Source organism: Hyperolius riggenbachi, chromosome 6, assembly GCF_040937935.1.
Source record: "Hyperolius riggenbachi isolate aHypRig1 chromosome 6, aHypRig1.pri, whole genome shotgun sequence".
NCBI lineage: Eukaryota > Metazoa > Chordata > Amphibia > Anura > Hyperoliidae > Hyperolius > Hyperolius riggenbachi.
Genome location: NC_090651.1, coordinates 21,553,420 through 21,576,320, shown reverse-complemented (window position 1 = coordinate 21,576,320; position 22,901 = coordinate 21,553,420). Strand labels below are relative to the sequence as shown.

General features: G+C 46.4%; 1 protein-coding gene across 1 annotated transcript in view; it reads left to right on the top strand.

Annotated features, from left to right (window-relative positions):
- The window catches only part of ECHDC2 (enoyl-CoA hydratase domain containing 2), a 54,580-nt gene that overhangs the window by 15,114 nt on the left and 16,565 nt on the right, over positions 1 to 22,901 (top strand). The window contains exon 4 of the mRNA XM_068238982.1: positions 1,761 to 1,847. Coding sequence (XP_068095083.1) covers positions 1,761 to 1,847 — 87 coding nt within the window. The remainder of the gene's footprint in view (positions 1 to 1,760; positions 1,848 to 22,901) is intronic.

The following is a 22,901-nucleotide window of genomic DNA, read 5'->3' as shown; positions in this document are numbered from 1 at the left end:
TCCCGCCGCTTCCTGTGTTACTCCGTGACCAGGAAGTTCAAATAGAGCGCCCTCTATTTGAACTTCCTGGTCACTGCAGTGACACAGGAAGCGCCGGGATGGATGGAGCCGGAACAGAGCCGTGCAGCGCGGAGAAGACGCCTGGGAGCCAGCCTCAGGTAATGTATACCTGATCGGATCGGCCGCCGCTAGCGACGCGCACTTTACCCGCGGGCGATCGAGGGTAATTTCCCGCACGGCGCGATCGACGGACCGATCCGATTTCGGGAGGAAATCGGATCGGCGGCTGCGTTTACCGCGAATGATTGGCAGCAGATTCGATCCCAGGATCGAATCTGCTGTCGAAACGGCCGGGAATCGAGCCAGTGTATGGCCTGCTTAAGACTTCTGAAGCCTCCTTCGGCCAGGTAAAGCAGTATTTGACTAATTTAGTCACATACTGCTACCGGGCGAGCCAGCGCTGGAACGAGGGGACCAGGAGAGGAGCGGGAAGGCTCTATACGACCCAGAGCCTTCCCTCTCCTTGGGTAAGTATCTGTCTCATTTTTTTTAAATGCGGTTCCCATTCACTTTAAGGACTTGCGAGGTGCAAGAATCTATTTTTACTTACCTGGGGCTTCTTCTAGCTCCTAGCAGCTTGGTCCCTCGTCGCAGCCCCGGTGGTCCTTGGTGTCTCTGCCCGCAGGGTCAGCTCTTCTGCACTTCCGCAGTACGCACCAGATAACATGGGCATGAGTGCTTGCACGGGCCTGCGGGGACACCAAGGACCACCAGAGCTGCAGCGAGGGACTGAGACGGCTGCTAGGAGCTGGAAGAAGATTAGGTAAAAAAATTCTTGCTTGTCGCCTCGGAAGTCCTTTAAACAGCCAAGAACCACTGAGTGATGGCTTGAGATAAGGCTTTACTGCAGGAAAGTGCAAAGGGTCATTATTTCTGATTTGTTTTATAGCTTAAAAGACAGAGTGTGGATTTAAAACTGCAACGCTTATATAGCTTTTTAAAAAATATATATTTTTAGAACTGAAAATAAAAATATAGGACTATTCTTTGCTACTAATGTTCTGTTTCTTAGCTGTGCTACACACAATTTATTATATCATACATTTATTTTCGCTTCAGGTTTGTTTTCCTACTTTCTATTACTCATACAGTTATCATATTTGCTTTTGTGCACACGTAATATTGTCTGTTTACAAATTACAACTTTCCAAAGTGTAGATCATCTTGCCCTGAAACTTGCCATTGCATTTTATTCAAACTGCTTTTTACATGATACATACATACACATATGACTATAGTAGGAATTAGATTGTGACCTCCTTTGAGGGACAGTTAGTGACAAGACAATATATACTCTGTACAGCGCTGTGTAAGATGTCGGCACTATATGAATACTAAATAATAATAATATTATATATTCACATCTTCTAATTAGCTTTTCTGATCTGTTTGTGTGCTTGAAGCACAGAGAGCTTCACAGAGAGCTCCTTTTCACTTGTTACACTGTGTTTATTTACATTCCAGTGTTGTTACAATGTGTGTAAAGATACTTTTATCTCCAGTTTGGATGCGGATTTGAAGCTGAATGGTGCTTTGTTTAACTGTTTCAGTGATGTTAAAAAAAATTCTGGGATAGTAGGTTTCAAGCTTTGAGAGCAAAATAGAAATGCTGGCTTTCAGACCACTTTAAGTAGCTTTTTTTTTTTTTTTTTTTTTTTTTTTTTTTTATGCTTATCACTTCTCCCTCTTCTCACTTATAGGCGCAGATCTCAAGGAAAGGGCAAAGATGACCAATTCAGAATCGGCCCTCTTTGTTCAGGACCTCAGAAAGTTGATGAGCGAGGTTGGTGAGTGTCGGTCTGGGTGGGTAAAGGGGAACCCCGCATAAATGCATTGCATAAGTTGCTGTTATTATGTTTACACATTGCACAGTGAGCCAGTTACATCACTTGCTGTGTGGCTTACACTCTCTTGGGAAAAGCCAGTTTACTTACCTGTATGTGTCAGAGGTGCACAGTATAGCTGAGCCCCTGTGCTATGCTCTGTTTGCCTGTTTCTCCACACCCCCTCTCTCTCACGCGGTCTCTTTTCCCTCTCCTTTTTCCCTTCATCCTCTCTCCACCCCTGTTTTAAAGTGAACCGAGCACCTTTTTAGCACTCAGGACATTTCTATAGCACATGAAAAATGCATGCCAACAATCTGTTTCATTATTAAAATAAACTTTCATTTTACCTTGTATTTTACAATCAAAGTTTCAGCAGCCTGACCGTCCACAGAGATCTCAGGAAGCTAATTGTTTTATTGAGCTAATTACCCAGAAGAAAACAATACCTTTTCATCAACAAAAGGGGGTGAGTAATTAGGACTGTTTGACACACACAATCTCTTTGAAGAAACAGTCCTAATTACTCACCCCCTTTTGTTGATGAAAAGGTATTGTTTTCTTCTGGGTAATTAGCTCAATAAAACAATTAGCTTCCTGAGATTCCTGCGTAGGGTCAGGCTGCTGAAACAGGCTAATAAAACTACTTTGATTGTAAAATATTTTATATTATTATTTTAATAATGAAACAGATTTGTTGGCATGCATTTTTCATGTGCTATAGAAATTCCTGAGTGCTAAAAAAGGTGCTCGGTTCACTTTAAAGAGTAACTGTTAGCCCCCAAAGTGAAATTTAAATCTCTATAGCAATGTTTTATTTAGTATTTAAGTGAGCCAAAAAGCCAATGCAGAACTTAAAAATCAATCAAATTTTTTTACTATGTAGCCTTTTGCCCAAGCTCCGGACGCAAAGCCGCATATCAGATACTGCTTCAGCATGCAGAGCATGCCTATGTCTGCCCGACCCCCGTCTCCCCCCCAGGACCAGGTGCCGATATATTCTCACATCAAACAGCTGACCGCTCTGACACGGAGAGAGAGCGGCAGCACTTCCAGCGCCGCCACCGCAGAGCAGCCAGCGCCGTGCATCTCTCTCACATGTGATTCTCTCACATGTGACTCGGCGGCGGCTGCTCTGCGGTGGCGGCGCTGGAAGTGCTCCCGCTCTCTCTCCGTGTCAGAGCGGTCAGCTGTTTGATGTGAGAATATATCGGCACCTGGTCCTGGGGGGGGAGAGGGGGGTCGGGCAGACATAGGCATGCTCTGCATGCTGAAGCAGTATCTGATATGCGGCTTTGCGTCCGGAGCTTGGGCAAAAGGCTACATAGTAAAAAAATTTGATTGATTTTTAAGTTCTGCATTGGCTTTTTGGCTCACTTAAATACTAAATAAAACATTGCTATAGAGATTTAAATTTCACTTTGGGGGCTAACAGTTACTCTTTAAAGCAAAGACATTCCAGGCACAGAACTGCCTGGAACTAGGCATGTGCAGATTGTAAACTGGGAGGGACCCGGGGGTCTTAAAGCGGAATATAACCCTGCATTTCAACTTTGCTCTAAAACATTATTTACAGTATAATATATGCAACCAGCATTTTTTTTTTTTTACTAGACCAGCATTGGAAGGGTTACACAGGGCTTTAAAGTTCCTGGAGATTTCTGCAGACGCATCCGAAGCTGAAATAGATACATTTTGTTTACATAAATGTATCTAAGTGTTGAATGTGACTCATCTCTCTGACTGAGAAGGAGCTTGGAGGACAGCCAAAGAGTGTGTAACATTTATCAATAGATACATATAACTAAATAGAATGTAACAATATGAACTTCTGCATATCTCTCCACGGAACTTTAAACCTCTGTGTTTAACCCTTCCAATGCTGGTCTAGTAAAAAAAAAAATGCTTTTTGCATATAATATGCTGTAAATAATATTTTAGAGCAAAGTTGAAATGCAGGGTTATATTCCGCTTTAAGATACCTGCTATCAATAAGGTAAAACTAAAAGGCTTGATTTATTATTGATTTATAAAGCACCAACATATTCCATGGCGCTGTACAAAGTAAGAAACAAACATGGGGTACAAAATAATACAGACCACGGTATACATCAATATACAAAATACAGAGTTGGTACAACATATAGAATCAGTGCAAAGTAGAGATTTGGTAAGAACAGTGACAGAATTAATATAAATAGATGTGTAACAAAATCCAAAGCACAAAAAAGTGCCCTTGCGAGCTTACAATCTAAAGGAATTTATAAGGGAACCCGATGTGAGTGAAGTATGGAGGAATGCAAATTTTGTATGCAAATTCATGCAGCTTAAGGCTGCTTACACACAGGGATGTTACAGGCGCACGTTAGTGAGCTGTAACGCTCCCCCAAGGCACAGCAATGTAACACAAGTGGGTTGTTCACACAGCCCTCGTTGCGTTACATGTAACGCTGCACGTTCTTCCGAAAGTGCAGCATGCTACGGCGTTAGAGCGGTGGAGCCGCGTTAGACTGTCTGCAGATGCGCAGTCATGTTGGGGAGGAGCGGAGAGCGGCCAGGCACATGGCTAATTAATATTCACTGCACGGTGTGACGTGCAGTGTTTATTTCCTGGAGCGTCCGCTCTGTGCGGTGATTGGCCGGCGGGACCACGTGATGCCGCATGCGCACAAGAGTACGCATCACGGACGCCAGAGTGAGCTGCACAACGCGGCTCACTCTGACGTCCACATAGAAGAGCACCAGGCGTCGCGTTAGGTGCACGTTATGCGACTTTAACGTGGCACCTAACGCAACGTCTTGGTGTGCAAGTAGCCTAAAAGTGGATAGACTGAAGCAGAGGTGAAATCCATTTACAAGCTACATAAATTTGCATGCAAAATGTGCACACTCTTGCATGAATTGTGTGCATCTCATTGACCATCCTTATGCTGAGTACACACGTCCGATAAAGATCGTTCCAAAACGGCCGATAACGATAATTGGAACGATAATCGTGCATGAAAAAAACACGAACGATCGTTCTAGTGAACGATAGCGATCTTTATCGGGCAATTCAACCGATTCAACCCGGCAGATTTTTTTCACACGATAATCGTTCGATCGTTATAATGTGTACAGAAATCGTGCGATAAATAAGATCTGTGATGTACCGTGTTTCCCCGAAAATAAGACACTGTCTTATATTAATTTTTCTCCCAAAAGATGTGCTAGGGCTTATTTTCGGGGAGGGCTTATAAATGTGAGGAGTGACACTACTCCATGTGCTCCCTGTAGTCAGATGTGCCCCCCCCCCTCCCCTGTAGTCAGATGTGCCTCCCCTGTAGTCAGATATGCCCCCCCCCCTGTAGTCAGATATGCCCCCCCTGTAGTCAGATGTGCCCCCAATAGTCAGATGTGTCCCCAGCGGCAGCCCCCAGCGTGTTCCATTTTCCCCCGTTCCCCAGTGGCACCCCAAGTCATTAAAGCTATTCCTTCCCTCCCTCCTTCTGCAGAGTGGCGAGCGGAGCGCGGAGCATTACCGACAAAGGGCTCTATTCATAAAACCTTACCGCAAGTTTTCCGCTCAAAACAGCGGATTTTCACGTCCATTTAGCAAAGTAGGCATTCATAAAAGCTGTTCCCGCATGAAAATCTACAATCCCCCAGCAGAGCGAGAAATTTCCGCCTTCTCCAGTGTTTTTCTAGATTTATCTAGAAAAAAGTAACAAAATGGCCATTCAGAAAGATTAGAGGAAGCGGTATGTGGACGGGAAATACCGCTTCCTCTGATTTTTGCGGATTACATACAAGTGAATGGGACAGACCTCCCAGAGAGAGCAGCGCACGGAGGGACTCTGCCGGCTGAAGTGTTTCCGCATGCCTTCCGACAGCTTACCGCCAGCTTTCAGCGGGAGATCTCCACTCTTGCATCGCAGCTGGCAATATTTCTATGAATGACCACCCAGAAGTGTAATATACCGCTGCGGTATTTTACCTCCAGGAGTTTTTACGCCACAAGTTTTTTATGAATAGAGCCCAAAGAGGGAAAACTCACCGCCTTCCGACGTGCCAGCGTTACCATCTCTCATCAGCGGCGCTCGGCTTCCTCTCCTTGACAACGGCGGCTCGTCATGTGACGCATGCACATCCAGGCGCGTCATGTGACGCGTCGGGACGTGCGTACGTCATATGACAAGAGACGCCGTTGTCAAGGAGAGGAAGCCGGGCGCCGCTGAGGAGAGACGGTAACGCTGGCACATCGGAAGGCGGTGAGTTTTCCCTCTATGGGCTCTATTCATAAAAAAGTTGTTGCGAGAAAACTCCTGGAGGGAAAATACCGCAGCGGTATTTTACACTTCTGGGTGGTCATTCAAAGAAATCTTGAAAGCTGCGATGCAAGAGCGGAGATCTCCCGCTGAAAGCTGGCGGTAAGCTGTCGGAAGGCATGCGGAAACACTTCAGCCGGCAGAGTCCTTCCATGCACTGCTCTCTCTGGGAGGTCTGTCCCATTCACTTGTATGTAATCCGCAAAATCAGAGGAAGCGGTATTTCCCGTCCACATACCGCTTCCTCTAATCTTTATGAATGGCCATTTTGTTGCTTTTTTCTAGATAAATCTAGAAAAACACTGGAGAAGGCGGAAATTTCTCGCTCTGCTGGGGGATTGTAGATTTTCATGCGGGAACAGCTTTTATGAATGCCCACTTTGCTAAATGGACGTGAAAATCCGCTGTTTTGAGCGGAAAACTTGCGGTAAGGTTTTATGAATAGAGCCCTTTGTCGGTAATGCTCCACTCGCCACACTGCGGAGGGAGGGAGGGAGGGAGTGATCGACCGACCGACCGACCAACTAGGTCTTATTTTCAGAGAATGGCTTATAATTCAAGCTTGCTTGAAATATAAGCTAGGTCCTATTTTCAGAGGATGTAGTATTTTCGGGGAAAGACAGTAGTACGGATGCTCAAAAATCCGGAAGTTTCGTTGCTTTGTTTTGAATAACAGCCTATAACGAACGTTTTTTATATATGGAACGTTCGTGCTGTAACCTATGTGTGTTTACAAGCACGTTCGTTCTTAATTTTGACATGATTTTTTTTTTTTCTCCCCTCTCCCTCCTTTAAGTAACATGTACTCATCAACCATGCTGTAATTAACTTGTACTGTAAATGTAAAACGGTATTAGAAAAATGTTTATTGTTAAAAGTATAAAGTAGTGAACATAAATATTTTACAACTAAAATAACGAACCGCTATTAAATATTATCTTTACGTGTGTACGGAGTCGGCCGTTTTGTTTCTGACGTCACTTCCTTTTGCGCACGCATATACTATCGTGCGTCGTTCACTTTTTTTTTGTAGAAACCGTTCTCATCTGTACACAGTCATTCGTTACGGCCGATAAATCCCATCTAATTTAAATATCGTTCACACGTCATGAATCGTTCGTTCCAAACAATCTTTATCGTACGTGTATACGAACCTTAAAGAGAACCTGATCTGAAAATAAAAGTCAAAATAACCATACACAGGTCATATTTACCTCCTGTGTAGTCTACTACTCAATCTCTTCCTCCTCTCCTGCATCCCATTTGTCCGCTGTGACCAATGGAATTCTCCGCCATTACCCCATAACAGCTTCCTGGTCAGCACACTGTTAAACTGTAATACCACCCGCTTGAGCACATAGGGAAACATGGACATTACCTTGCACATTCAGTTGTAACTGACAGCAACTGGTATATTTCAGTTCTGACAAAATATTGTCAGAACTGGAAGGGATCACTGTAAGAAGAAAATGGTGAGCTTCTGAGAGGAACTGACTGTGAGGTAAGTATGTAATATTCATTTGCAGCTGCATCATGTGTTTTATTTTAAATAATTTTACTCGCTTCAGGTTCCCTTTAAGAAGATAACTGGGAGCTGTAAATCAAGGAATCTGACAGCTGTAAGGCCTCTTTTCCACAGACAGTTGAGCTGTGTGCTCAGCGAGCAGTTACCAGGCAGCAGTGAGCAGTTACCAGGCAGCAGTGAGCAGTTACCAGGCAGCAGTGAGCAGTTACCAGGCAGCAGCGAGCAGTTACCAGGCAGCAGCGGGCAGTTACCAGGCAGCAGCGGGCAGTTACCAGGCAGCAGCGAGCAGTTACCAGGCAGCAGCGAGCAGTTACCAGGCAGCAGCGAGCAGTTACCAGGCAGCAGCGAGCAGTTACCAGGCAGCAGCGAGCAGTTACCAGGCAGCAGCGAGCAGTTACCAGGCAGCAGTGAGCAGTTACCAGGCAGCAGTGAGCAGTTACCAGGCAGCAGTGAGCAGTTACCAGGCAGCAGTGAGCAGTTACCAGGCAGCAGTGAGCAGTTACCAGGCAGCAGTGAGCAGTTACCAGGCAGCAGTGAGCAGTTACCAGGCAGCAGTGAGCAGTTACCAGGCAGCAGTGAGCAGTTACCAGGCAGCAGTGAGCAGTTACCAGGCAGCAGTGAGCAGTTACCAGGCAGCAGTGGGCAGTTACCAGGCAGCAGTGGGCAGTTACCAGGCAGCAGTGGGCAGTTACCAGGCAGCAGTGGGCAGTTACCAGGCAGCAGTGGGCAGTTACCAGGCAGCAGTGGGCAGTTACCAGGCAGCAGTGGGCAGTTACCAGGCAGCAGTGGGCAGTTACCAGGCAGCAGTGGGCAGTTACCAGGCAGCAGTGGGCAGTTACCAGGCAGCAGTGGGCAGTTACCAGGCAGCAGTGGGCAGTTACCAGGCAGCAGTGGGCAGTTACCAGGCAGCAGTGGGCAGTTACCAGGCAGCAGTGGGCAGTTACCAGGCAGCAGTGGGCAGTTACCAGGCAGCAGTGGGCAGTTACCAGGCAGCAGTGGGCAGTTACCAGGCAGCAGTGGGCAGTTACCAGGCAGCAGTGGGCAGTTACCAGGCAGCAGTGGGCAGTTACCAGGCAGCAGTGGGCAGTTACCAGGCAGCAGTGGGCAGTTACCAGGCAGCAGTGGGCAGTTACCAGGCAGCAGTGGGCAGTTACCAGGCAGCAGTGGGCAGTTACCAGGCAGCAGTGGGCAGTTACCAGGCAGCAGTGAGCAGTTACCAGGCAGCAGTGAGCAGTTACCAGGCAGCAGTGAGCAGTTACCAGGCAGCAGTGAGCAGTTGTGAGAGTTTGAGAGACATTTCACTGCCTATAAACACTCTGTGGAAAAGAGGCCTTACTGAACAAGAAGTTCTGCTTATCCTCACAACCCAAGGGCACTGGCAAACCTGAAAATATATTTGATATCAGATGTGTGCGGATTATCCCTTAATCTCCCTTTAACACAGAATGTGCCTGGTGTGTGTCACAAAGGTGCAGTTGTTGTAAAATATACCAGGAAACACAAAACCGACATACAGGAAAATCCTGTGGAGAGGAGCCTGCCATGGTTAAAGGGAACCGGAAGAGAGAGGAATAAAGGTAGCCGTACATCTATCTCCCCCACTCCACCTGTGCAGTGTGCGGTGCGCTTGCCCCACAGGCTCCGGCTCCCCAGCACTCGCTCTGAGGAGGAACGGCTTGCCATGTGGGACACCCCAGCTGATTCAAGGCCACATGATGCTGCTGACGCTGGAGCGGCGGTGGATCCAGACTCACACCAGCTGTGTTGCTGATGGGGCTCGGCTCCCCAGGACCCTCGACGGGACGGTCGGCGCCCCTCCACCGCACCGTGGCGACCACACGGGAGAGCGGCTGACCCCGAGCCCAGCGTCCATGTGTTGCGGGTCACATGGCCTGCTGCACCGCCGCTGCTAGGGAGACCAGGACGCCGCCAGCACTGCTTGAGCGGGAGACGGCCGCCACTTCCCCAGCTGTGCAGGGCCCCAATGGCCATGGCGGGAGCCCCATCTGCCTCCCACTCCATCAGGTCAGCTCTGGGTGTCCTCTGTGCATGCCGCTGGGCATGCCTCGTCTCTCCTCTGCCGTTTGGAGCATCTGTGTGCACACGAGCAGGACAGGACACCACACGCTGGCTGCAACACATGAGCTGAGCCACCACTCCAGTGCCTCGTTGCACCGCTGCCGCAATGCAGGTGAGCCAAACCACTGCTCCAGTCATGGCCTCTCTCCCTGCAGCCCTCAAAATAGCATGCAGCTGCACTGTCACAAGGCCAGCCGAGCAGCAGCCAGAGGCCTCCAGGCGAGCCAAGATCTAAGGTCCCTGTATCTCAGGCCACCACTGCACGCTGCAAGGCCACTGCAACCCTCCCTCACTGGATGCACTGCATTACAGCCAGCTATTCCCATGCCGACCACCTCCACTGGATCAGGCTCTAAGCCTGAGCCTAATTTTTGCATGTATGGCCACGGGGCAAGAGACACGGCCAGGATTGTTGCTTCCCAGTTCCCACCATCCACACTGGACCAGGCCGTAAACCTAAGGGCTCTCTATCTCTCTCTATCTCTCTCCTATTGCGCCTTCATCTTTCTATCCTTCTATTTCACCACCTGCGCTTTCCACGACATGTGGTGGGGGTGTCTGTAATTGCTGCAGAGCAGTTGAGCGCCGCATAGAGTGTGGCAGCTCCGTTCAATATAGCACTCAGATGGACCCATCTACTTAAAGAGAACCCGAGGTGTGTTTAAAGAATGTTATCTGCATACAGAGGCTGGATCTGCCTATACAGCCCAGCCTCTGTTGCTATCCCAAACCACACTAAGGTCCCCCTGCACTCTGCAATCCCTCATAAATCACAGCCATTCTGTGAGGCTGTGTTTACATCTGTAGTGTCAGTCTCAGCTGCTCCCCCGCCTCCTGCATAGCTCCGGTCCCTGCCCCCGTCCCTTCCCTCCAATCAGCAGGGAGGGAAGGGATGCAGGCGGGGACTGGAGTTCTGCAGGAGGCGGGGAGAGCAGCAGACTGACACTATAGAGATAAACACAGCCAGCTCTGACAAGCTGTTTGTCAGCAGCGTGGCTGTGATTTATGAGGGATTGCAGAGTGCAGGGGGACGTTAGGGGGGTTTGGGATAGCAACAGAGGCTGTACTGTATAGGCAGATCCAGCCTCTGTATGCAGATAATATTCTTCAAACCCACCTCGGGTTCTCTGTATGTGTAATGTGCAATGTGTAATGTAATATGATGACTGCTTGTATTTCTCTGCAACTATCTGTATATTTCTAAGTTTTTTTTGCTGTTACTGTACCATTACCGACCCTGCATGTGCCAAAAATAATTCCGGGTACAACCCCCGTTGTATTTAGCGAAATAAATGATTCTGATAACTGCACGGGCACCAATCTTTATCAGATTTGATAATAATGGAATCTGATGGTCAAAGTCTATAGTTGTATGGCCAACTTAAAGGACATACGAGGCGACGACAATGATCTATGTTTACTCACCTGGGGTTTCTTCCAGCCCCTAGCTGTCATTTCAGTCTCTTGCTGCAGCTCCTGTCCTCCTCTGTGTGCCCCAGCCCCACTCGCCGCTTGTAATGATCGCAAGTCGCCAGCGGGGTCGGCTCTTCTGCACCTGCCCAAGCGTCCACGTCATCTGGAGTGCACTGCACCTGCGCAGCAGTTGTGTGCAGGCACAGTATGTACCAGATGGCGTGGGTTCGCGTGGCGCAGGTGCAGAAGACCGACCTGCCGGTGAGTTGCCTATCATTACAGGCAGCGAGCGGTACTCCGAAGAGGACTGGAGCTGCGGTGAGAGACAGTAAACCTAGATTGTTGTTGTCAAGCGGTTACCAGGCAGCAGCAAGCGGTAACCAGGCAGCAGCAATCAATTACCAGGCAGCAGTGAGCGGTTACCAGGCAGCAACATGCAGTTACCAGGCAGTAGTAAGCAGTTGTGAGAGTTTGAGAGGCATTTCACTGCCTATCAACAGTTCATGGAAAAGAGCTTCAGCCTTTAGTGTTTTTTCACCTTCTGCATCCGAGCAATTTTCACCTCCTATTTATTCGCCAATAACTTTATCACTACTTATCACAATGAAATGATCTATATCTTGTTTTTTTCCGCCACCAATCAGGCTTTCTTTGGGTGGTACATTTTGCTAAGAACTATTTTATTCTAAATGCATTTTAACAGAAATATTACGTTTTCGGCCATTATAAATTTAAAATACATGCTACTATAATTAAAACCCACATATTTTATTTGCCCATTTGTCCCGGTTATTACACCATTTTAAATTATGTCCCTATCACAACGTATGGCGCCAATATTTCATTTGGAAATAAAGGTGCAGCTATAATGATTCCTGAGCAAAGCCAGACTGAATGCTCAGTCTGGGATTTTATCAGGGATGGTAACAAGCAGGCTGAGCAGTGAAGAATGAAACACAGAGCAGGGTAGGTGTTTTCTCTCATGTTCCAGCTGATCTATATGGTAAAATACATGAGGATGCTTCATCTCTGGTTTACTTTAAGGGGTGACAGGGGAAGCAGCGCTGTACAGACATGCTGTTTGGTTGTACCTGAGCTGCTTGTGCTATTGTATGGAGACAGGACGGGAGATGATGGGAAACCTTGTGCAGCTCAAGAATTAAAAAAAAACAAAAAAAAAACTGATGTGCTTGTTTGTTGTTTAGAGACCTGTCAAGCAGATGAGAGCGTAGGGCACCTGAGTATGTGCTGAATTCCCAGCTGAGATGATTCAGAATGATCTTCTCAGTTGAGGGTTTTCTAGTGAGTGTACAAAGCTTTAGTCCTCTTTCACACGAGCAGTTAATAGGCAGTGAAAAGCCTCTCAAACTCTCACAACTGCTTGTTTGCTGCCTGGTTACTGCTTGTTTGCTGCCTGGTTACTGCTTGTTTGCTGCCTGGTTACTGTTTGTTTGCTGCCTGGTTACTGCTTGTTTGCTGCCTGGTTACTGCTTGTTTGCTGCCTGGTTACTGCTTGTTTGCTGCCTGGTTACTGCTTGTTTGCTGCCTGGTTACTGCTTGTTTGCTGCCTGGTTACGGCTTGTTTGCTGCCTGGTTACGGCTTGTTTGCTGCCTGGTTACGGCTGGTTGCTGCCTGGTTACGGCTTGTTTGCTGCCTGGTTACTGCTTGTTTGCTGCCTGGTTACTGCTTGTTTGCTGCCTGGTTACTGCTTGTTTGCTGCCTGGTTACTGCTTGTTTGCTGCCTGGTTACGGCTTGTTTGCTGCCTGGTTACGGCTTGTTTGCTGCCTGGTTACGGCTGGTTGCTGCCTGGTTACGGCTGGTTGCTGCCTGGTTACGGCTGGCTGCTGCCTGGTTACGGCTGGCTGCTGCCTGGTTACGGCTGGCTGCTGCCTGGTTACGGCTGGCTGCTGCCTGGTTACGGCTGGCTGCTGCCTGGTTACGGCTGGCTGCTGCCTGGTTACGGCTGGCTGCTGGTGACTGCTGCCTGGTAGCTGCTTGCCGAGCACACAGTTCAACTGTCTGTGGAAAAGAGGCCTCAGGCTTCTTGGCCTCCTGTTAAAAAAAAATAAAATAAAAAAAGTGTTACCGAGATCTGATCTTGGTGTTAAAGAGAATCTGTATTGTTAAAATCACACAAAAGTAAACATACCAGTGCGTTAGGGGACATCTCCTATTACCCTCTGTCACAATTTCGCCGCTCCCCGCCGCATTAAAAGTGGTTAAAAACAGTTTTAAAAAGTTTGTTTATAAACAAACAAAATGGCCACCAAAACAGGAAGTAGGTTGATGTACAGTATGTCCACACATAGAAAATACATCCATACACAAGCAGGCTGTATACAGCCTTCCTTTTGAATCTCAAGAGATCATTTGTGTGTTTCTTTCCCCCTGCATCTCTCATGCACTGAAGTTTCAGGCTGCTCTTTTCTTCCTGCAAACAGCTTTGCCCTTGTCTGTAATTCCTCACTATGTGAAAGCCCAGCCAGCTCAGAGGACGATTTATCCAGCTTGTAAAAGATAAGAGAGAAGAGAGAAGCTGCTATAATCTAAATAATACACAGGCAGTGTGCAGAGAGGGGCCTGGAGGGGGGAGATGCATCACAGAACCACAACACTGAAGAACTTGGCAGCCTTCCAGACACAGGCTGACAAGTCTGACAAGAGAGAGATAAGTTGATTTATTACAGAGACTGTGATAGTACAAAGTGCTGCAGTAAGCCAGAACACATTAGAATAGCTTTTGGAACTTGTAGGTTGATAAAAAAACAGGATGCAATTTTTGTTATGGAGTCTCTTTAAAGAAGTCTGAACTCCTCCTAGTGCTCCAGCCTCAGGGCGCAGTGTAGGAGGGGGCGCACAATTCACTCAGCTATTACTCCCCTATTGTGTTTGAAGCAGAGAGAAATAAGTATGGCATTGACTGCAAGCCAAATAACTAGAGATTAAGGTTTTGGGGCCCTGGGGTGCCTCTTAAGCCCAATCTACATGATACGATTCTTTATACGATTCTATTTACGATCCGATTAAATCCAACATGTCTGATCAGGATTCTATTCAATTCGATTTGCCATTGCAAAACAATGGCAAATTGAGTTAAATCGAATCGAATCCTGATCGGACATGTTGGATTTAATCGGATCGTAAATAGAATCGTAATCGAATCGTATAAAGAATCGTATCATGTAGATTGGGCTTAGCAATCAGTGTTTGACGACTGCGGTGGGAGGGATGGAGGGGCGCACTTTGGTGTCTCAGTATTGGGTGCTGGTGGACCTTGTCCCGGCTCCGGTAACTTTGCATATGAACATGTTGGTGATGTCTTAAACCACTCATCACATATGTATGAATGTGTATTGCTGGATCTTTGTTTTTTACTATGTACAGCGCTATGGAAGATGTTGCTGTATAATTAAAAAAATAATTATCTAGGTGTTGCAGAGATCTGATCTCATTATTACGTTATCACTTAGCACAAGCTGCAAATTAAATTGAGTCAGTCCTCACTGCTGCCATTTTACTACTAACATTATAATGGACTGATTAAGTTGTACAGTTTAAGGCTGGTACAGGCCCTGGCAGGCAGTAGATGCTCCTCCCTGGCCTCTGCTACAGGAATGGCTGGCAGTGAGCAATTCTTGGCATCAGATCACACATCTAGTTTTGGAATGATAAGGGTGTTCTGTCTGCTGTACACCTGAAGGCTGATTATTGAGGACGGTAGATGAAACGTTCTGGTCTAAATATGAGATTAACATTATTTGTGGGTAGGAAGGCGTTAGCTCTTAAAGAGACTCTGTAACAAAATTTTCAGCCTTATTTCTTCTATCCTATAAGTTCCTATACTTGTTCTAATGTGGTCTGGATTACTGCAGCCTTTTCTAGTTGCACTGTCTCTGTAATCTATCTTATCTTCTTTTCTTTGTCAAGCTTTGTCGACCCAGAGAGGAATGCACTGCCTCTGCTGTGATAGGGAGAAGCTATGCACGCCCCCTGCGGGCTCTGTGTGTGTGTATGTGTATGTGTGTGTGTGCTTTTGATGATTGCAGTTTGTGAGGCTGAGGGGGAAGGGACCTGCTACCTGTCACATGCAAACTATGACTAATCCCAGACTGGAGTGCAGATAATTCACCATTTAAGAAAAACTTGTAGTATACTGTAACATGATACACACTCACGTGTGAGTGTGTATATGTATGTATATATCTATATATACACATACATCACTTCCTGATTAGCGGCCATGTTTTTTGTTTGTAGACCCTGCCTAAAACTGGCGATTTAAAGCCAGGATCGCGGCGGTAATGACAAATAGGGACCCAGCAGATCACAGTGACTCGATCAGTAACTATATATATATATATATATATATATATATATATATATATATATATATATATATATATATATATATATGCCAAGGGATGAGCAGCACAAACCGATTTTTATGCAATACTATGCAAAGCATGCACGCAGCACTGGAGAACCCCAATCTCCATAAGAAATATATAAATACAGAGGGTGCTGCAGCACACAACAGGAAAATAGTGACAGGGGCTCTTGGTTACGCTTTAACGCGTTTAAGCTCACCAACTGCGCCAAAGTGTCCCCGATCTGGTGAGTCCTACTCTAACCAGGCAAAAATGCTCGTTTTTATCAGCGTTCTAGTGGGAACCATGCCAAAAGCCCAGGGGTCAGCTAAATGGGAGAAATGAAATTAAAAACACCTCACCTTCTACTAGCTACTAACTGAACTATGAGCACCGCTCATTTAAATGCTTAACTGTGCTAGAGATGGGTGTGGTTATGCACGCTCACAGGGGAAAATAATATAAGCCAAGGGATGAGCAGCACAAACCGATTTTTATGCAATACTATGCAAAGCATGCACGCAGCACTGGAGAACCCCAATCTCCATAAGAAATATATAAATACAGAGGGTGCTGCAGCACACAACAGGAAAATAGTGACAGGGGCTCTTGGTTACGCTTTAACGCGTTTAAGCTCACCAACTGCGCCAAAGTGTCCCCGATCTGGTGAGTCCTACTCTAACCAGGCAAAAATGCTCGTTTTTATCAGCGTTCTAGTGGGAACCATGCCAAAAGCCCAGGGGTCAGCTAAATGGGAGAAATGAAATTAAAAACACCTCACCTTCTACTAGCTACTAACTGAACTATGAGCACCGCTCATTTAAATGCTTAACTGTGCTAGAGATGGGTGTGGTTATGCACGCTCACAGGGGAAAATAATATAAGCCAAGGGATGAGCAGCACAAACCGATTTTTATGCAATACTATGCAAAGCATGCACGCAGCACTGGAGAACCCCAATCTCCATAAGAAATATATAAATACAGAGGGTGCTGCAGCACACAACAGGAAAATAGTGACAGGGGCTCTTGGTTACGCTTTAACGCGTTTAAGCTCACCAACTGCGCCAAAGTGTCCCCGATCTGGTGAGTCCTACTCTAACCAGGCAAAAATGCTCGTTTTTATCAGCGTTCTAGTGGGAACCATGCCAAAAGCCCAGGGGTCAGCTAAATGGGAGAAATGAAATTAAAAACACCTCACCTTCTACTAGCTACTAACTGAACTATGAGCACCGCTCATTTAAATGCTTAACTGTGCTAGAGATGGGTGTGGTTATGCACGCTCACAGGGGAAAATAATATAAGCCAAGGGATGAGCAGCACAAACCGATTTTTATGCAATACTATGCAAAGCATGCACGCAGCACTGGAGAACCCCAATCTCCATAAGAAATATATAAATACAGAGGGTGCTGCAGCACACAACAGGAAAATAGTGACAGGGGCTCTTGGTTACGCTTTAACGCGTTTAAGCTCACCAACTGCGCCAAAGTGTCCCCGATCTGGTGAGTCCTACTCTAACCAGGCAAAAATGCTCGTTTTTATCAGCGTTCTAGTGGGAACCATGCCAAAAGCCCAGGGGTCAGCTAAATGGGAGAAATGAAATTAAAAACACCTCACCTTCTACTAGCTACTAACTGAACTATGAGCACCGCTCATTTAAATGCTTAACTGTGCTAGAGATGGGTGTGGTTATGCACGCTCACAGGGGAAAATAATATAAGCCAAGGGATGAGCAGCACAAACCGATTTTTATGCAATACTATGCAAAGCATGCACGCAGCACTGGAGAACCCCAATCTCCATAAGAAATATATAAATACAGAGGGTGCTGCAGCACACAACAGGAAAATAGTGACAGGGGCTCTTGGTTACGCTTTAACGCGTTTAAGCTCACCAACTGCGCCAAAGTGTCCCCGATCTGGTGAGTCCTACTCTAACCAGGCAAAAATGCTCGTTTTTATCAGCGTTCTAGTGGGAACCATGCCAAAAGCCCAGGGGTCAGCTAAATGGGAGAAATGAAATTAAAAACACCTCACCTTCTACTAGCTACTAACTGAACTATGAGCACCGCTCATTTAAATGCTTAACTGTGCTAGAGATGGGTGTGGTTATGCACGCTCACAGGGGAAAATAATATAAGCCAAGGGATGAGCAGCACAAACCGATTTTTATGCAATACTATGCAAAGCATGCACGCAGCACTGGAGAACCCCAATCTCCATAAGAAATATATAAATACAGAGGGTGCTGCAGCACACAACAGGAAAATAGTGACAGGGGCTCTTGGTTACGCTTTAACGCGTTTAAGCTCACCAACTGCGCCAAAGTGTCCCCGATCTGGTGAGTCCTACTCTAACCAGGCAAAAATGCTCGTTTTTATCAGCGTTCTAGTGGGAACCATGCCAAAAGCCCAGGGGTCAGCTAAATGGGAGAAATGAAATTAAAAACACCTCACCTTCTACTAGCTACTAACTGAACTATGAGCACCGCTCATTTAAATGCTTAACTGTGCTAGAGATGGGTGTGGTTATGCACGCTCACAGGGGAAAATAATATAAGCCAAGGGATGAGCAGCACAAACCGATTTTTATGCAATACTATGCAAAGCATGCACGCAGCACTGGAGAACCCCAATCTCCATAAGAAATATATAAATACAGAGGGTGCTGCAGCACACAACAGGAAAATAGTGACAGGGGCTCTTGGTTACGCTTTAACGCGTTTAAGCTCACCAACTGCGCCAAAGTGTCCCCGATCTGGTGAGTCCTACTCTAACCAGGCAAAAATGCTCGTTTTTATCAGCGTTCTAGTGGGAACCATGCCAAAAGCCCAGGGGTCAGCTAAATGGGAGAAATGAAATTAAAAACACCTCACCTTCTACTAGCTACTAACTGAACTATGAGCACCGCTCATTTAAATGCTTAACTGTGCTAGAGATGGGTGTGGTTATGCACGCTCACAGGGGAAAATAATATAAGCCAAGGGATGAGCAGCACAAACCGATTTTTATGCAATACTATGCAAAGCATGCACGCAGCACTGGAGAACCCCAATCTCCATAAGAAATATATAAATACAGAGGGTGCTGCAGCACACAACAGGAAAATAGTGACAGGGGCTCTTGGTTACGCTTTAACGCGTTTAAGCTCACCAACTGCGCCAAAGTGTCCCCGATCTGGTGAGTCCTACTCTAACCAGGCAAAAATGCTCGTTTTTATCAGCGTTCTAGTGGGAACCATGCCAAAAGCCCAGGGGTCAGCTAAATGGGAGAAATGAAATTAAAAACACCTCACCTTCTACTAGCTACTAACTGAACTATGAGCACCGCTCATTTAAATGCTTAACTGTGCTAGAGATGGGTGTGGTTATGCACGCTCACAGGGGAAAATAATATAAGCCAAGGGATGAGCAGCACAAACCGATTTTTATGCAATACTATGCAAAGCATGCACGCAGCACTGGAGAACCCCAATCTCCATAAGAAATATATAAATACAGAGGGTGCTGCAGCACACAACAGGAAAATAGTGACAGGGGCTCTTGGTTACGCTTTAACGCGTTTAAGCTCACCAACTGCGCCAAAGTGTCCCCGATCTGGTGAGTCCTACTCTAACCAGGCAAAAATGCTCGTTTTTATCAGCGTTCTAGTGGGAACCATGCCAAAAGCCCAGGGGTCAGCTAAATGGGAGAAATGAAATTAAAAACACCTCACCTTCTACTAGCTACTAACTGAACTATGAGCACCGCTCATTTAAATGCTTAACTGTGCTAGAGATGGGTGTGGTTATGCACGCTCACAGGGGAAAATAATATAAGCCAAGGGATGAGCAGCACAAACCGATTTTTATGCAATACTATGCAAAGCATGCACGCAGCACTGGAGAACCCCAATCTCCATAAGAAATATATAAATACAGAGGGTGCTGCAGCACACAACAGGAAAATAGTGACAGGGGCTCTTGGTTACGCTTTAACGCGTTTAAGCTCACCAACTGCGCCAAAGTGTCCCCGATCTGGTGAGTCCTACTCTAACCAGGCAAAAATGCTCGTTTTTATCAGCGTTCTAGTGGGAACCATGCCAAAAGCCCAGGGGTCAGCTAAATGGGAGAAATGAAATTAAAAACACCTCACCTTCTACTAGCTACTAACTGAACTATGAGCACCGCTCATTTAAATGCTTAACTGTGCTAGAGATGGGTGTGGTTATGCACGCTCACAGGGGAAAATAATATAAGCCAAGGGATGAGCAGCACAAACCGATTTTTATGCAATACTATGCAAAGCATGCACGCAGCACTGGAGAACCCCAATCTCCATAAGAAATATATAAATACAGAGGGTGCTGCAGCACACAACAGGAAAATAGTGACAGGGGCTCTTGGTTACGCTTTAACGCGTTTAAGCTCACCAACTGCGCCAAAGTGTCCCCGATCTGGTGAGTCCTACTCTAACCAGGCAAAAATGCTCGTTTTTATCAGCGTTCTAGTGGGAACCATGCCAAAAGCCCAGGGGTCAGCTAAATGGGAGAAATGAAATTAAAAACACCTCACCTTCTACTAGCTACTAACTGAACTATGAGCACCGCTCATTTAAATGCTTAACTGTGCTAGAGATGGGTGTGGTTATGCACGCTCACAGGGGAAAATAATATAAGCCAAGGGATGAGCAGCACAAACCGATTTTTATGCAATACTATGCAAAGCATGCACGCAGCACTGGAGAACCCCAATCTCCATAAGAAATATATAAATACAGAGGGTGCTGCAGCACACAACAGGAAAATAGTGACAGGGGCTCTTGGTTACGCTTTAACGCGTTTAAGCTCACCAACTGCGCCAAAGTGTCCCCGATCTGGTGAGTCCTACTCTAACCAGGCAAAAATGCTCGTTTTTATCAGCGTTCTAGTGGGAACCATGCCAAAAGCCCAGGGGTCAGCTAAATGGGAGAAATGAAATTAAAAACACCTCACCTTCTACTAGCTACTAACTGAACTATGAGCACCGCTCATTTAAATGCTTAACTGTGCTAGAGATGGGTGTGGTTATGCACGCTCACAGGGGAAAATAATATAAGCCAAGGGATGAGCAGCACAAACCGATTTTTATGCAATACTATGCAAAGCATGCACGCAGCACTGGAGAACCCCAATCTCCATAAGAAATATATAAATACAGAGGGTGCTGCAGCACACAACAGGAAAATAGTGACAGGGGCTCTTGGTTACGCTTTAACGCGTTTAAGCTCACCAACTGCGCCAAAGTGTCCCCGATCTGGTGAGTCCTACTCTAACCAGGCAAAAATGCTCGTTTTTATCAGCGTTCTAGTGGGAACCATGCCAAAAGCCCAGGGGTCAGCTAAATGGGAGAAATGAAATTAAAAACACCTCACCTTCTACTAGCTACTAACTGAACTATGAGCACCGCTCATTTAAATGCTTAACTGTGCTAGAGATGGGTGTGGTTATGCACGCTCACAGGGGAAAATAATATAAGCCAAGGGATGAGCAGCACAAACCGATTTTTATGCAATACTATGCAAAGCATGCACGCAGCACTGGAGAACCCCAATCTCCATAAGAAATATATAAATACAGAGGGTGCTGCAGCACACAACAGGAAAATAGTGACAGGGGCTCTTGGTTACGCTTTAACGCGTTTAAGCTCACCAACTGCGCCAAAGTGTCCCCGATCTGGTGAGTCCTACTCTAACCAGGCAAAAATGCTCGTTTTTATCAGCGTTCTAGTGGGAACCATGCCAAAAGCCCAGGGGTCAGCTAAATGGGAGAAATGAAATTAAAAACACCTCACCTTCTACTAGCTACTAACTGAACTATGAGCACCGCTCATTTAAATGCTTAACTGTGCTAGAGATGGGTGTGGTTATGCACGCTCACAGGGGAAAATAATATAAGCCAAGGGATGAGCAGCACAAACCGATTTTTATGCAATACTATGCAAAGCATGCACGCAGCACTGGAGAACCCCAATCTCCATAAGAGAACCAAGAGCCCCTGTCACTATTTTCCTGTTGTGTGCTGCAGCACCCTCTGTATTTATATATATATATATATATAGTACAGATTTAAAGGGGTTCTGTGGGGGTTTCTGAGGAGAAAAACTGCCACTTACCTGGGGCTTCTATCAGCACTTTTCAGTGGTAATGTCCCACGCCGTCCTGCTCCCATCCGCCGTTCCCCACAGCCGGCACCGGGCTATTATTCGTCTGTCACACAGACGACTAATGCGCGCCGCCGCTCCTCCGCTCGCGTCATCTGAGGCTTACTGCGCAGGTGCAGTACAACGGTTTCTTGTACTGCGCTTGCGCAGTAAACTTCCGATGACGCAGGCGGAAGTTGGATCCCATGCCGCGCTAGACCGGGGCCGGCGGCGGAGAACGGCAGATGGGAGGAGGACGGCGTGGGACATTACCGCTGCAGAAGGCTGATAGAAGCCCAAGGTAAGTGTCTGTTTTTCTCCTAAGAATCCCCCCCACAGAACTCCTTTAAGTGAATGAGGAGTTCACTAACATTTGGAAACAAAAAAATGATCAAAAACGCCTCCCCCTCCTTGTTCACAGTGATCTGAAAAGCCAAATTCTCTTGCTGCCCAGATTACTTACTAAACCAGCCTCGCCACTGTCACATTCTTCGCTCACTGCACTGGCCACCAGTAGAATGGAGAATACTCGTCAAGATTGGACTGCTGACATTCAAATCCCTGCACAATCTGGGCCCTGGATACATAAAGGACTTGCTGAAGCTGCACCTAACCTCTCACAACCTCAGATCAGCAGGTTCTATAAACCTGGTCACTCCCAAAACCTTTGGAGCCAGAGCTTTCTGTCATGCTGCCCCTAACCTTTGGAATTCCCTACCATAGCCAGTAAAGACAGCCCCTTCCCTGGAGATATTCAAAGCCACCTGTTTAGCCTGGTATTTGCAGACTTTTAGAACTCTTCCTCTGTACCACAATTTACCACTCAACCAATTTCTGGGCTGAGCCATACTTATGCGCTTTGAATCCTATGAGTGAAAAAAGCACTTTACAGATGTTGTTTTACATCCAATGCTACTGCAGTACTTCATTCGGCCCCTGAAATCTGCTTTTCTGTATAAAGTACACTGTATCTCTATTGAATCGTATTGAGAGGAACAATGCCATCTAGTGGCCCAAGGCAATGGTTGCTGAATATTACCAAAGTTTCAGCTTTTCAGATCAGATCCTTGATTTCTGCAGGGACAGATGGGGTGGGGACGTTTAGGAGCAAAAGTGGCGTACTTTGCATTATTTCTACCTCCAACTAGCCTAACCCTTAGTGATGTAG